The sequence below is a fragment of the Lynx rufus genome, unplaced genomic scaffold, assembly GCF_022079265.1.
Source record: "Lynx rufus isolate CCGP_SWC_20201006 ecotype Redwood Valley unplaced genomic scaffold, mLynRuf1.p SCAF_1, whole genome shotgun sequence".
NCBI lineage: Eukaryota > Metazoa > Chordata > Mammalia > Carnivora > Felidae > Lynx > Lynx rufus.
This window is the reverse complement of record NW_025814823.1, coordinates 51,300,856-51,316,759: the sequence shown is the minus strand read 5'-3', so window position 1 is coordinate 51,316,759 and position 15,904 is coordinate 51,300,856. Positions and strand designations below refer to the sequence as shown.

The 15,904-nt window shown below is 39.2% G+C and overlaps 1 protein-coding gene and 1 long non-coding RNA gene across 8 annotated transcripts in view; one reads left to right on the top strand and one right to left on the bottom strand.

Moving 5' to 3' along the window:
- The window catches only part of MYCBP2 (MYC binding protein 2), a 283,903-nt gene extending 282,193 nt beyond the window's left edge, over positions 1 to 1,710 (top strand). For all 6 annotated transcript variants that reach the window (XM_047080835.1, XM_047080826.1, XM_047080807.1 and 3 more), the window contains one exon: positions 897 to 1,710. In XM_047080835.1, coding sequence (XP_046936791.1) covers positions 897 to 1,012 — 116 coding nt within the window. In that variant the 3' untranslated portion in view covers positions 1,013 to 1,710. The remainder of the gene's footprint in view (positions 1 to 896) is intronic.
- A 163-nt stretch (positions 1,711 to 1,873) lies between these two features.
- Positions 1,874 to 15,904, bottom strand: part of LOC124513119 (uncharacterized) — a 16,906-nt gene continuing 2,875 nt past the window's right edge. Inside the window, exons 1-3 of one of the 2 annotated variants that reach the window (XR_006962302.1) lie at positions 13,458 to 13,619; positions 5,154 to 5,239; positions 1,874 to 4,067 (exon numbers count right to left, since the gene is read on the bottom strand). This is a non-coding gene — a long non-coding RNA (uncharacterized LOC124513119). Of the gene's footprint in view, positions 4,068 to 5,153; positions 5,240 to 13,457; positions 13,620 to 15,904 lie in introns of those variants that run through there. The other variant, XR_006962301.1, reaches the window with a different exon arrangement.

Here is a 15,904-nt window from a genome sequence, read left to right as displayed (position 1 = left end):
CGTCGGGCTCTGGGCTGATGGCTCAGAGCCTGGAGCCTGTTTCCGGTTCTGTGTCTCCCTCTCTCTGCCCCTCCCCTATTCATGCTCTGTCTCTCTCTGTCCCAAAAATAAATAAACGTTGAAAAAAAAAAATTAAAAAAAAAAAAGAGATAAATGGATAAAGAAGATGTGTATACACACACACACACACACACACATACATACACAGAGTAGAATATTACGCAGCCATAAAAAGAAAGAGATCTTCCCTTTTGTGATAACATGGATGGAGACATAGAGGGTATTATGCTAAGTAATAAGAAATAAGTCAGAGAAAGACAAATGCCATATGATTTCGCTTAAATGTGGAATCTAAACTAAACGAAACAAAAAAGCAGAAACAGATCCATATACAGAGAACGGTCTGATGGTTCTGAGTGGGGGAAGTAGGCACAAAATGGGTGAAGGGGAGTGGGCGATACAGGCTTCTAGTTATGGGATGAATAAGTCACCAAAGTGAAAGGTATAACATAGGAAATACAGTCAGTGGTATTATAATAGCATTGTATGGCTCACTTGGGGTAAGCATAGCATAATGTATAGCTGTGTGGAAGCATTATGTTCCACACCTGAAATTAAAGTAGCATGTGTGTCAACTGTACTTCCATTAAAAATAAATAAAAATGTTTAAGTTGAAGTATCTCATTCATTGATAGAATAAAATCTATAGCTCATAGAGGTGATTTCTAGGCAAGATGTTGTAGGTAGATTCTGTCATTTTTAAAATTTGTATTTGTGTAACCATAGTCCTGTTATTTCTTTGAATATCTTATCAGTAACTTATATTTACATTAGGTTTGTATATATGTGTGTGTGTTTTTAATTATATGCTTTTGCCTCCTTCAAAATGTATACAGGTCCCAAAGGCAAACAATTAGAAGGAACTGAATGTCCACTCCATGTTGTTCATCCACCCACTGGGGAAGAATTTGCTCTGGGCTGTGGAGTGTGCAGAAATGCTCACACTTTTTAGAACACTCAGATTCCTTTGTCTACAGAGAAGAAGTTGCCTTCATCCCCCAAGTGGATGTGGTAAAGTTTAAACTCTGCTCAGGATAAGGACGGGACCATTTTTACATCCATGAAAATGAACCATTCACAGTGCAAGAAGGATGCCAAATACCATGTACATAATTCTTGCTATGGAAAGTTTCCCCATTATTTCAGTTTATTTTCTTTTGAACCAAGACATCAAACTTGTGAGGTGTTTGCATGTGGCCATTACCGTCATTGGCCTGTGAAGCATTGAACATTTATAGATAATTGATATAAAAGAATCGCCATGCCCATGGACTAAGAATGATGCTGGCTTTCAAGCAAAAAAGAAAAATAATCATTGTTTATTGTATACTGCCTTTTTTGTAATCCTGTATAATTGCATCACGGGTGGGGATGAAAAGAAGAATATTCTGGTTTATTTCCTAGACTGTTATTTAAAAAAAAAAATTGTGTTAGGACTGGCATATAAATGTAATAAGTATCACACTGTATATAAAGATATCAATGTTTGTTCTGTATAAGAATTACTAAATTACAAATGCAGTTTCATTTAAACTTCTAGGTTAAGTTGAGCCTGAAATTTTAATGAAGTGCAATACTGAGTGTGCCTCATTATCTTGCAGCTGTAAACATATTGGAATGTACATGTCAATAAACCACTGTACATTTTTATACAGTGATAAAGTCTAACAACTGTGTGAGGTGTTTCTTCAGAAACAAAATTTAAATACCTTTAAGGTCTAAATTCCATCCAATTTTCCTTGTAAAAAAATTCACTGACACAACACAATGATAACTTTCATAACTCTTAGGGAAAATAAGACTAGTAATGAAGTACATTTTGGAATCTTAATTAAACACTGGGAAGAACAAATAAATATATGTATTAATAAACAGACACATGCCAAAGACAGAAAAAAAACCATCTAGGAAATTGACCAACCTCTACCTTACTAACCAGAACTTTTTGGACTTTTATCATCAACAAAATCACTTGTCTCTTCTTCACAGACTACAGTGTGTTTCTGTGGATCTTTTTTTATAGTTAACTCATAAAATTGACAATTGTTATTTTTAAGTATCATAAATCAGTTTCTATTTATTTCATGAGAATGACAAAAGTTTTTTTCAGCTTTGTTCTATATTCCCATTGTTGGAAATACATAAATTGATGTGTCAATATAATGTTTGCCTTGAAGAAACTTAAATGAAAAGATCAAATCTGAACACAGGTAACTCTTTAGAGAATCTTCTAATAAATTTCATAAACATGCCCAAGTCTTATCCTTCAGGCTTTAGGAAAGATTGCTGTTAACGGTTTTTGTTGTTGTTAGGAGAGGAATAGCTGAGAGGCCGTTTGAGCTCCATCTTGAAGAGTAAGTAGCATTTCAAGGGGCAGAGAAAGGCATGAGAAAAAAAATATGTAAGCAGAACATTCTAAAATGTAATAGAGCAGTGTGAGTAGTCTAACTCCTGCTGTTGGAGACTTTACTGCAAAAATAAAATCGGAATATCACAGGTTGATCTCTTCATGATGCAGTTTGTGGGTCTGCTGGATGTGCAAGCTCTTGGGCTTGCTGAGCAAGGAAGAAGGTCCCTCTTAATCTAAATAAGATACATCTGACCCATCACTGAAAAAGTAATGATAACACTTTCTTTTAAAATCTCTTAAGCGGATTATGCAAACTCCCTTTGCATTGGGTGATGTTGCCCCAGAGTTGCAAGCAGTTTTTAATTGCCCCAATGTGTTTGAAAGCAGGAGTAATCTGTTGTCATTAAGGGCACTCTTGGTGGTTCCAAGCCAAGCTAAAAGGGTTGCAGGCAGAACTAATCCACTCTGAACCTGCAGAATACCTTGGGTTAATATTTCATGAAGAAATCTTGAGCTTTAAGAAGAGAAGTGTTCTGAAGGCATGTTTATATCCTCAAAGGGCCAATTAGGACTGGCTGCCTGTGTTCAAAAGAGATTCTAGAACCTTCAGGGCAATACAGTCTTTTTCTTCAGAACAAGTCATTGTGCCGTGAGGATGTTGGGCAACAGGCATCAGAAAGGGATGACCCTGCTCCCGAGACAACCCCTCAGCCCCAGAATCTAACTCTCAGGATCTACTTAGGAAGCTGTGTCTCCCTTCTTCCCCAGTCCTCTTCATCCCATGCCAAGTCCTGTGGGAGAAGACTGAAGGAAGGTACAGGCTCAGAACTGGCTTTAAATGTTTCCAAGAAACACAAAGTAGGAGCAGAGATGGAAGCTGTTCCTAGGAATATCCAGGACACCTGGAGGGGAGAATGTGGTGAGGCCATTGTAATTACAGTGGATTTAAAATCACAGGCCACAGGAATGAAGCCAACCTTCAGAAAGTCACACAGAGAGGAGACATCACGGACGCTTGAGAACTGAAGAGAATACCATTTTGTATCCATTAACTTAGCTGGCAGATTGATCAGTTCCAGTGTGTGAATTGGCATGGAAAAGAAAGGAAACAGGAAACTAACAAGATGCTTGAGTAGAATGAGCCATCTCAAATCAACATTCTAGAAATCAAAAGGATAAAACTTACCTTCATTTATGAGGATGCTATATTTAATCATATCCCCAGCATCTCAAAACCAGAGAACATAACTTTAGGAATAAGTTATGACAAAGCACAGAAGGGAAATGCCTTGGCACGCTTTTTGGCTCAAGCATACTGTGCACCAAGAAAAAGACAAGAAACAACAGAATCACAATAGCAGGAGTTAGGGAATCCGGAAAGAAACCCTTTTCTGTTATATTTGCAGGCCTAGGAAAAGCCATGTTTTAAGCAGTTTTCTGACCAGACTGCTTAGGTCTAAAAACTCTTAGAGTCAATAAGTTTACTTGAAAAATCTGTATTCTCTGTTCACTTTCCATTCACAACAGGTGTTGATTCCCCTTCTTTTTCAGACTTTTCAGCCCCAACGTCTCTCCCCACTTTGTCACTGAGTTCCACCTGCACATGGTCATGTGGTTCTGACAGTAGCTCCCAGATGGGACATTGCAGCTCGTTTTCCTGAAAAACACCAACAGTACTTAAAGAGCTGAAATTGAAGCCAGAAGGTTTGGGTTTGGGTCCTGCATCTGCCTCTGCGAACTTGTGAACTTGAGTAAGCCACTTACCCTTTTTTAATCACAATTTCTTAGAAAAAATAATACCTAATCTAAGTCAAATGAGAAAGTATTTACACAAGCACTTTCTCCCACAATAAAATCTTACTTGAAAGTGAAATGTAAAGGAAAAAAGAACATTTATTCAACACCTCCTAAATGGCAGATACCAAATTGTAGGCATTTCATTTAATCCTCCCAGCAATTCTGTAGGCTACAGCATGGTTAATCTCATTTCATGACCTTAAGGGCTTAGAGAAGTTAAATGACTTGCATCAGATCCCAGCTAATCTAATCTAGATTTGTCTGAAAAAAAAAAAACAAAAAAAAAACCTGAGATGTGAATCCAGTTCTTTTTGTCTCTAAAACCCAAGCTCTTTCTCCCACATCATGCTATTGCTATTACATCACCAAACTGGTTCAATGACAAAAAGTAATTTATGAAATAGTAACTGGACACTTGCAACACAGGCAAAGTCACAAAGGGAACATGACAGTGTTTGCCTCCAGAAGCGTGCAATCTAGATGCGGAGGTGCACAGCTCAGATCTTGTGGGGCGGCCCCTACGTCACAGAGCATGGTTAGCTGACAGCCTCCAGCTCCACACCTGCCACAGCATTTGGCCCAAAGCTGCACTCTCCCCGGGGAAGCCCTGGCCAGTGGCAGGGCTGTGGAGAGCTAGGACCTGGCCATTTCTGCCCAAGGCAGCGCTCCCTTCTGGGCAAGCCACCAGGACCTGGGCCAGCCCAGACTTTCTTAGAGCAGCACTACAATTGGAAGCTCTTCCTCCCCGACCTTCCTTCTCTCTACCATTTCATAGATGCCACACCCAAGTCACAGTGTGACGGCCCTCCATTCTCACTGCACCCTTGCCCTTCATCTCTCATAGGCACTACCCCAAACAGACTTACTGCACTTCTAACTCTATCTTGGCATCTTTTCCCAGAGGGCCTGACTGACACAGGAGGGTACTAGATTTTAAATGACTTACTCATGGTGTCTTCATTTCACAAATGACGTAACGTAGCTTAGAAAAAATTCAGAGTCTGTAACAGGTCAATACTGAAGGGAGTTACGCTGAAAAAAATTATGAAAGGAACCCCAAGGTTAGAGATGAGTGTCAAGTAAGTAACCACATAGTCTTAAGTAGTTGCTAGAGAACAGGCCAAAAATTTTGAAACAAGTTTCTTGGCTAACAAGGCAAGACAGGAAGCATGTTCAGTTACAACTTGCAATGTCCATTTCCTCAAAAAAAGCAAGGTGCAGGTATATGAGCCTAGTCTTGAATGGATCATTTTTTTAATGTTTATTTATTTATTTTGAGACAGAGAGAGAGAACAAGTGGGGGAGGGGCAGAGAGAAGGAGAGACAGAATCCCAAGTAGGGATCAGAGCCTGATGCGGGGCTCAAACTCATGAACTGTGAGATCATGACCCGAGTAGAGATCAAGAGTTGGACACTCAACTGACTGTACCACCCAGGCGCTCCAAGAATTGATAAATTTTGACAAGCAAAAGTAGGAAAGAGCATCCCAGGGAGAGAGCATGGTAAAAACCAAACCAATGATGTGTCCCCTAAAGTGGACATAAGCTGTTTTCCTTTATTAATCCATTTAATAAATATTTGAGCACCGTTCTGTATCCACAGTTGACAGTGCATGCTCATGAGGGTGGGAACTGTGTTCCCAGCTGCTTAGTAACCATGATTTACACATAGAAGTTACTCGATGAACATGAGTTACTGAGTTAATATGTGCAACGTGGTGGGCCAAGTGCTAGAAATAAGACCTTCACAGAACACAAATACAAAAGCGTGTAAATAATACACTGTTGTTAAGAACTATAATCGAGATTTTCTAACGAGAGAATATTTGTTGAGGGCTTACAGTAGCCAACCCCTGTGCCAATGCATGAGCATGGGAGGCAGAATAACAGCCCCCAAAGATGCCCACGTCCTAATCCCCGGGAGATGTGACTAGGTAGCCTCTAGCAGCAAAAGGAACTTTGCAGATGTGATTAAGGGTACAGGCCTTGACATGGTCAGAGTTTCCTGGATTAATCCAGCAGGCCCAGTGTAATCACATGTGAGTCCTAATATGGGAAAAATGTGGCAAGAAGAACAAAGCCAGAGAAGGAGCCTAGAAGACCCTACACTGCTTGGCTTTGAAGATGGAGGAAGGGGTGAGCCCGCAAGGAATGCAAGCAGCCTGTCGAAGCTGCAAAAGGTAAGGAGACACATTTTCCACTAGAGCCTCTAGATGGAATGCAGCTTTACCAGCATCTTGATTTTAGCCCATTTGGACTTTGGTCTCCAGAACTATATACATTAATAAATCTGTATTGTTTGAAACCACTAAGTCTGTGGTAATATGTTACAGCAGCAGTAAGAACAAATACAATGGGCTTCATGGGCATTATCACACTTTCTCCTTCCACAAACCTGTGAACAACTGTTTTTCTTTGGCAGATGAGGCAGCTCAGACTCACAGAGATTAAAGAACCAGCCCAAGGGTTTGCAAAGATTTAGTACTAAAAAGCAAAGAATTGAAACTATCAAGTTATTTCTAAAATTGCTTACATATTGAAATATAATAGTTGGGACTGACTTGGTTAAATGACACATATTATTAAAGTTCATTTTACCTGTCCCTTTTTACTTTTTTTTTAATTTAGAAAATTAAATTTTTTTTTAATTTAGAAAATTAAATTTTTTTTCTAAAATTTAGAAAATTTTAAATTGCATATGTGACCTGTATATATTTCTAATAAACAATACCAGCTTAGAATCCCACTCTCAACAGTCTGAATTTTGTCACCGATCTTCAGATTTTTTTGAAGAAAGACACATGTTTTGGGAAGATAATGCAGAAAATGGGTCAGACAGTGGCTTGAAAGACAAGGTTCCTGTCACTTCTTCCCTTTGAGAAGCTTACAATCTAACCCTAGACAGAATTAAAATAGAAAGAGATGGCCTAAAACGAAATAGTTTCATTAGGCTATTTTTCTCTGGAAAAACCCAGAGAAGTGGTGTTGCTGAGGCAAGCCATCCTAGAGGAGTGAGCGTCCTCACCAGAGGAATCAGAACCAGTAATAATGATAGCACCGCTGACTAACATTTACTGGGCATTTACTGTATGCCTGCCGCTGACCCACATGCTTTACATGCATTAACTCAGTTCTAATGACAACTCTGCGTGGTAGATATTGTTATTTTTATTATTATTATTCCCACTTGACAGGTGAGGACACTGAAGCACAAAAAATGTCGAGTAGTTTGTTCCAGCTTGCACATCCTGTGAACGCAGAACAGGATCTTGGGAGAGCCGCCTGCCCCTCGGGAAAGAACTGCATGTGTCTTTCTTATAGTAAGATTGTGGTGGACCTGTCCACGTGGATGGCAGGAAAAAGAGGCAGTCATCATGCCCACTCATTTTCCCGGGACTCCAGCCGAGCCAGGCCCATCCCAGCCTTCCACCATCCCTGTATAACGAGGCAGAATCACCCTCAGTTAATGGCAGCTACGGAGAAGATGCCACTTCCCACCCACGTGCCCAGACATGGGACACAGTGAGACCAAATTCCACAATCACCTTTCAGGTAAAAGGAAACATCATTTGAGACCCAAGGAGGAGCCTTTCCAGGTCACGTGTATACTGGTTAGGAGTTTTGATTGCAAGCAAAAGAAAGCAAATTGAAAATAACTTCAGTAAGCAAAAAACAAACAAAACAAATGCAATCGCTGGGATACCTCCAGGGCTGGGGGCTAGGTCCTCTCTCTGCATCTATTTTTTTTTAATGTTTATTCATTAAAAAAATTTTTTTTTAATGTTTATTCACTTTTGACAGAGAGAGAGAGAGAGAGAGAGACAGAGCATGAGTGGGGGAGGGGCAGAGAGAGGGAGACACAGAATCCGAAGCAGGCTCCAGGCTCTCAGCTGTCAGCAGAGAGCCCCATGCGGGCCTCAAACTCACAAACTGTGAGATCATGACCTGAGCCGCAGTCGGACGCTCAACTGACTCAGCCACCCGGGCGCCCCAATGTTATTCATTTTTGAGAGAAACAGCCTGAGTGGGGGAAAGGCAGAGAGAGCGGAGGGTGGGGATAGAGGATCTGAAGCAGGGTCTGGGCTAACAGCAGCAAGCCAGATGCAGGGCTCGAACTCATGAACCATTAGATCATGACCTGAGCTGAAGTACGGTGCTCAACCGACTGAGCCACACAGGTGCCCCTCTCTGCATCTATTTTGTTCTTCTTTCTCAGTGCAGAGCATCTCAATGCAGAGCATCCAGACCATGTGGTAGAAAATGACCACCTATTGCTTCTGGGTCTAAATATTACAAGTCCAAGCATTCAAGGAAGGGACTACTTCCTTCCTTCCTTCCAGAATTAATTCTGAATTCCTTGGGGCAAGACTGTCTTAGACCGGATGCATAGGGGCCAGATTCATGAGCTACAGGAAGCTATGACTAAAACCAAATAGATGGGGAAGGGCTCCCCACCGAGGAGCTGCTAGATAGACATGTGAATAGGTGTCCACTACAGATGCCCTAACAGACTTCAGTCCTGGATAGGAAGTGAACATGATGACCTTCTAATTATGATTCTGTGGTCTTTTTTTTTTTAAGAATTACTTTTTTTTTTAAGTTTACTTATTTTGAGAGAGTGAGAGTATGCAAACAAGGGAAGGGCAGAGAGAGAGGCAGACAGAGAATCCCAAGCAGGCTCTGCACAGTCAGCACAGAGCGCATCTCAGGGTTGGATCTCACAAATCATGAGATCATGACCTGAGCCAAAATCAAGAGTTGGATACTTAACCAACTGAGCCACCCAGGTTCCCCATGATTCTGTGAACTTACTAACTCTGTGCTTTTCTTGCCACTTGGATAGATTGCTTGCCCCTCTTCTGCCAAATCCCTTTACTTTCTTCAAGATTTGATTCAAAACTGACCTCTTAAATGAATGAGCTTTCCCTGTCTATTCCTATTGTAGGAATGCCCTCAGCACCTTTGTATACAATGTTAATCTTATTATTAGGAACCCATTTATACATAGTTGTACATAACATTTTCTAATCTCACCAGTGGGTGTTATCCCAATAGTTTAGACAGCTATAGAAGGACGGAGACCTTGGTTTTCTTTCCCTCCTTTGCAAACACCAAGCTCCTTGTAGACAGTAAAGAAAAAAAAAGGAGGAAGGGGAGAAGAAGAAGGAAGAAGAAAGGAGGAGGAGGAAGAAGAAGCAAGGAGAAGGTGGGAGGAGGAGAATGAGAGAGAGAAGAGGAGGAGGAAGAAGAATGGCAGGAGGAGGTAGGAGGGGAAGGAGGAGGAGGAGGACCACAGGAGCTACAGTTTCTTTCTCCTGTGTTCTATGAACAGATTTCCTGTTTGCCGTGAGGTTTCCCATTCCCAGGAGGACATGTGAAATTGGTGAGTCAGAAAAGCACAGAACTCTGTATAATTTGGGTCCTCTGGTCCATAAGCAAGCTCACTTATGACTGTTTTCTTGTCACCATCCTGTTTACCTCTTGAGATTCTCCCCTCCTTGTGACATCAAACTGCCTGTCTAATTATTCCCCATGACAGATTTGAGTCACAATAAGGCTCATGTCCAGGCACTGCAGTGTGTAATACCAACATAAGCCCTGTCCTGTCCTATTCTTTCTTTATTCAAAGAAACATTTACTGAGCCAGGAACTGTCGTAGGAGCCTAGGATCCATGAACAAAACAGACCCCAGGTTCACATTTTCCTAGCGCTTATATTCTAGTAAGGGAGACAGACATTAAACAGATATACATTATGTCTATTATATGCCAGCTGGCAATATGTGTTGTGCAAAAGGCAAAAGGACAGGGGCCTCTGGAGTGTTATTGTCACTTTTGTTTACTTTTTGTCTTATTTATTTAAATTTTAAATATTTATTTTTTAGTTTTAGTAGTACATTATTGGATTTGATTAATATTTCTTTTAGAATTTCTGCACGTGTTTTTGTAAGACAAGTGGGACTATAGTTTTCTTTTCTGTATTTGGTTTGGGAATCATGATTATACTTGCATCATGAAATGACCTGGGCAGCTTTTCCTCTTCATCTTTTTCTCCAGTAACTTGTATCAGATAGAAGGGTTAACTCTTTCTTGGAAATCTGGTAGGGCTCACTTGTAATTCCATCAGGGCCTAGGGCTATTTGGGGGGAGAGGGCTTTGATACTTACTACAAAGACCATTGTTTTATTCAACTTCTCTACTTCTTCCTGCCAACTTTGGCATTTTATATTTTTCTAGGAATTAATTTATTAGGCTTTCAAGTTTATTAGTTAATATATCATACTTTTATAATTTTAAATATCTGTGGTGGCTGTATTTGTTTCCCCTTTTAAAAATTCTATTCTTTTCAATTTGCAACCTTTTTTTTCTTAATCAATCTGACCGGAGTTGCATCTACCTTATTCACTTTTATTTGAAACAGCTTTTGTTTATTATAATCTTCTCTATTTATTTTTTTTTCCTATTTTATGGATTCCTGCCCTTGTCTTTATTATTAAATCTCTTCCAATTATCCACTACTATATGACAAACCACTCAACGCTTAATGGGTTAAAACAGTGCATTGTTATCTCTCAAGTTTCTGTGGACTCACTGTGCACTGCTCCATGAGGCTTTGTCTTTTTATAATGTGGTGACCGATTGTTCTGACACACTATGCAAAGAGTAAGCATTCCAAAAGACCCAAATGAAGGCTGTAAGGTTTCTTATGATCTAGCCTCAGAAGTTTTAAAACATCACTTCTGTCTTGTGCTACCAGTAAAGCAAATCACCAGGGCAAGCCTGGGTTCAAGGACAAGGTGACTGGACTTCATACCTAATGTGAGGCACAGCATGATGCTGTGGGGGAGGGAGGAATACCGGGTGGCCACCTTGTAGACTATCATTATACATTTGTTCTGAATGTTTTGGCTTTTTCCTGTTGCTTTTCTTTTTCTTTTGACTTATTGATTTAAATACTTCTTTCGACTTATTGATTTAAATACAAATCTTATTGATTTAAATACTTTGCTTTTGTTGAATTGTCCTTATTTCTGGAGAGCTATATTTAAAACTCTGAATTTCATTTTAAGTGTTGGTATAGATGTTTTTCTACTGATTTATGATTAAATACTAATATATGTGGTATTTTAATTATCTTAAAACAAAGACATTTCTTAATCTCTGTTATGATTTCTTTTCTAACTCGTGTAGTAATTTATTTTATTTAGTTTTTAAACAGATGGCATTTTTAGCTCTTCTTTCATTATTCATTGCTAACTTCATTGCATTATGGCTAACAACCATAGTTTGTATGATACTGAAACTCTGGATTTTACCCTCTTTTGTGGCTTAATACATGGTCTGTTTCGTAAATGTTTTGTTTCTCTACAATGACTCTGCAGTATAAAATTCCATATACCCAAGAGCTTAAAGTTACTGTCTGTATTTTTCAGCTCTACAATGATTCTGCTTATATTTTGCCTGCTTGATGTATCAGTTTCTGAGGTGGGTGTGTTAAAATCTTCAACTAGAGTTGTAGATTAATCTATTCCTGCAGTCCTATCTGTTGTTGCTTCATGCATTTTGTACACTGTGAGGTGCATATACGTTCATGACGATGCCATCTTCTTGCTCTATTGTTTCCTTTATTAGTACTGTTACTTTTATTAATGCATCTTTTCCTTTATATCATTTGGATTGACTTCTATTTCATCAGCTACTAGGATTATTACTGCGGATTTCTATGTATTCATTTATTTTCAATTCTATATATACTTCCCACATGGTTATTATATATTTATATTAATCATATACATGTTTGTGAAATTCATAAAGAATGATTATTTTAAGACTAGATGAGTATGAAAAACAAATGAGAAATTTGGGGAATAGAATTTTCAATTTCAGGGTGCCTGGGTGGCTCAGTTGGTTGAGCGTCCAACTTTGGCTCAGGTCATGATCTCACAGTCCGTGAGTTCTAGCCCTGCGCCGGGCTCTGTGCTGATAGCTCAGAGCCCTGTTTTGGATTCTGTGTCTCCCTCTCTCTGACCCTCCCCTGTTCATGCTCTGTCTCTCTCTGTCTCAAAAAAATAAATAAACATTAAAAAAAAATTTTTTAATAAAAAAAGAAGAATTTTCAATTTTACTTCACAGCTGGTATGAACTCTAGATTGGTGGCAAAGAGAAAATCAGTGAGTTAGAAGATAATACATAATGCAACAAAGAGAAACAAAGAAAGAAAAATATGAAAGAGCAGTTAAAAGACACAGAGGATGAATTGAGAGGAGTGAGCGTGAAGTCCGTAACAGCAAAATGGAGGGGTTGATAGGAAAGAACTATCTGAAGAGACAGTGACTTATATGAGGACCGGAGATGAGTTTGCAAGAGAAGTTGTAACTGAGATGTGTGCATAAAGACAGAATTTTAAAGATCTTTATCCTCTTCAAGGAATAGCTGGCTGAGCTCACAGGGAGATGAGCCAGTTTTAGCTTGAGTAACCTGTTTTAGCTTGAGCTCTAGGTTAGGAAAAAAGTCTTTCTGAGAATTCATAACTGTGGCTCTGCCCTCACACAGGTTGGCGCCTGAATTTATACTGTCATGACCCAAGAACCCAGGAGTCAAGAAATTATTATAAAAAGTTGTTCCAGGCTAGTAATACCCTGCAGCATGTAGCAGAAGCAAACACAAAAAACCTCCCTAGAGTGACACACCCTTAACGAGGTTGCACAGGATTCCTACACCTGAAGCTTCACAGAAGATGAACTCATAATCCATAAAATACATGAATAACAACCCACCATGAACAAACATTTACAAAAATCAGGATTAGACCCCCAATTATTTCATGTGATTAAAATGATTAAAGAAAAAAAAAAGAATTAAAAACAAGAGGAAAAAAATCAGAAAAAATCAAGCAGATGTGAAAAAGATCCAAGTGTCACTTTTAGAAATAAAAAATATAGGCACAGATTGGCTTAATAGAAACTATACCGATCTGAAGAAAAAGTGACTTGGCAGACATATCTGAGGTAATTACAAAGATTTCAGTACAGAGCAATAAAAACATTAACATATGAAATTAAGAGATATGGAGGCAATCCTGTCATGCAGACTAAGTCCCAATAATTTATGCAGACATCTCCCCACTCAAGGAGATGGAGCGTAACTCCCCAACCCTTTTGTGTGAGATGTGCTTAGTGATTTTCTTCCAAACGGTGAAGTAGGGAAATGGAGGGAAGAAAGTAACTTTACAGTGGAGCAACTTGACCTCACCCTAATTAATGTGAACATCAAGAGGGATTAAGTCCTTTTGACAACAAGTAGCCTTGACATGATGTGATGAGAATGGTACTTCATACATCTGTGATCTTCTTCCCGGTCTAATCATGAGAAAAACAAGAGACAATCCCCGATTGAGGAAAACTATACAAAATACTGAAGCAATATTCCTAAAAACTGTGAAAGTCATTAAAACAAGGAATCAAAATAGTGTTTTAGGAGCTACTCAACATAACCTAACCTATCTTAATCAGTGGAGTGCCAAGGTGAACAAAAGTCTGTAAATTGTCATACGTAACATGACTGTGATATGTCAGAATTATAGCATCTTTAGCAATGGAAAAAATACAAGGTCAAATGCTGATAAAAATGGTCTCTATTATCCTCATTCACACATGAAAATAATACTGTAAGCACCTAATAAAAATTTTAAATGTCAATTTTTTCCATGATGATCTCATTTATTCATGCAAAAATTTTATATTTCAAATTTATATTGCTTCCAAAAGTACTTTATTATGTCTATTTCCTCATGAAGGTAGTGGGAATAGCCCGTCCCTGGTAGAGGGTACATTGTCTGTAGAGAATTTAAAAGCAATAATAATGCTGACTAAATATTGGTATGCCTTTTATTATCACATATATTGGCAATGCTAAACAGGATTAGCAATAACACATTCTTCTGTGCTGGACCAAACTATCCCACATACACCTTCTTCTTCCTTCCCCTAAAATGGCATTGATCTTGACTAATACAACTAATAAATGTAAATAAGTATTGACTGATTTAAAAATAAACACAAGTTTCAAAACACAAGTTGCGGGGCGCCTGGGTGGCTCAGTCGGTTAAGCGTCTGACTTCGGCTCAGGTCATGATCTCAGGGTTCGTGAGTTTCAAGCCCTGCGTCAGGCTCTGTGCTGACAGCTCAGAGCCTGGAGCCTGTTTCAGATTCTGTGTCTTCCTCTCTCTCTCTCTGACCCTCCCCCTTTAATGCTCTGTCTCTCTCTGTCTCAAAAATAAATAAACGTTAAAAAAAAATTAAAAAAAAAACACAAGTTGCAAAAAGGTCAAATAAAATCATTAAAACACAGTAATAGGGAAGGAGAGGGAACATTCAATACATAAAATGTGTCAAGATCCTCGCCTTATTTAGGGAGAGAATAGACTAGGAAGAGGATTTTAAAAGGGACTACAACTGGGAGTGTGAGAGTTTTAATAACTTCCTATTACTACTCTTCATCATTTAGTCACTGAGGGGGACCTAAAAAATGTTGCAGTTCAGGTACATCCACGTTATTATGTTGCTAGAGACTTTGTTCAGCTTGATCTGTTGATCAGATACCAGGCCCTTAACAAAAAACACCCGCATTTTCCCACACTGAATCTTAATGTAATTTTACACATGGCTTCCTAGCTCGATTCTTGCAATGGAAGAGTAGAACGGTCTCTGGGCATCACTGCTTTCCAGTCTCTTACATATGGGTCAGATCATTGACAAGACCTCTCTGGGTGAAAAATTACTTTCTTTTTATTTTTGAGGGAGGAAGGAGGAATGACACATGATTCAAGTTATGATTTTGTATGTAAGGACATTTCTCACTTTAAGAAAACCCAGTATCCCAAATCCAAACTGTTAAAACAAGCTAAATTGGTAGCACTTACACACAAAAATGCCTGGATTGATAAAAGGCTTCACTTGTGGATTATTTTTTAAATAGCCATTTAGTCCTTTATGCTTTCCTTATTATGTTTCAGAAAGCTTTACAAACTTCAGGAGTCTATCTACTTTTTTCTTTTTAAGTTTATTTATTTTGAGAGAGAGAGAGAGAGCGAGCGAGCAAACAAGCATGAGCAGGGAAGGGGAAGAAAGAGAGAGGAAGAGAGAGAATCCCTAGCAGGCTCCATGCTGTCGGGGAAGAGCCCCATATAGGGCTGGAACTCATGAACGAGATCATGACCTGTGTAAAGTCAAGATGGACACTTAACCAACTGAGCCACCCAGGCGTCCCAGGAGTCTATCTCCTTTATAAGTGGTTTTTAAAAAGTAATAACGATGATAAAAATTGTTTTAAAAAATTAGAAAATACAAATATTTTAAACATAAAAATCATTTGCAATCCCAGTGTTAACACTGCCACCATTCTGCGATAATTCTTCGCAGTTTTTAAGAACACCTTATGTACATATGCTGTGTGTAAATTTTTAGAGCCTGTATTTTAACCCCTTGAGTTCCGTGGTGCTGTCGTGGCCATTCCAGGTCGAGCCTCGCGGTGCAGAGGTATGTCAGAGGTCAGCAGCTACAGTTTGTCTTTCTGCCTCGGAGAACCAGCTGCTGGATGCAGCAGGCTCAGAGACACTCCCTCCTTTTTCCTTTCCTGCTCCACCTCCCTAAACTTTCCAGTTTCAACAGCAGATAGTTTCTTGGCCATCTAGCTAGCTC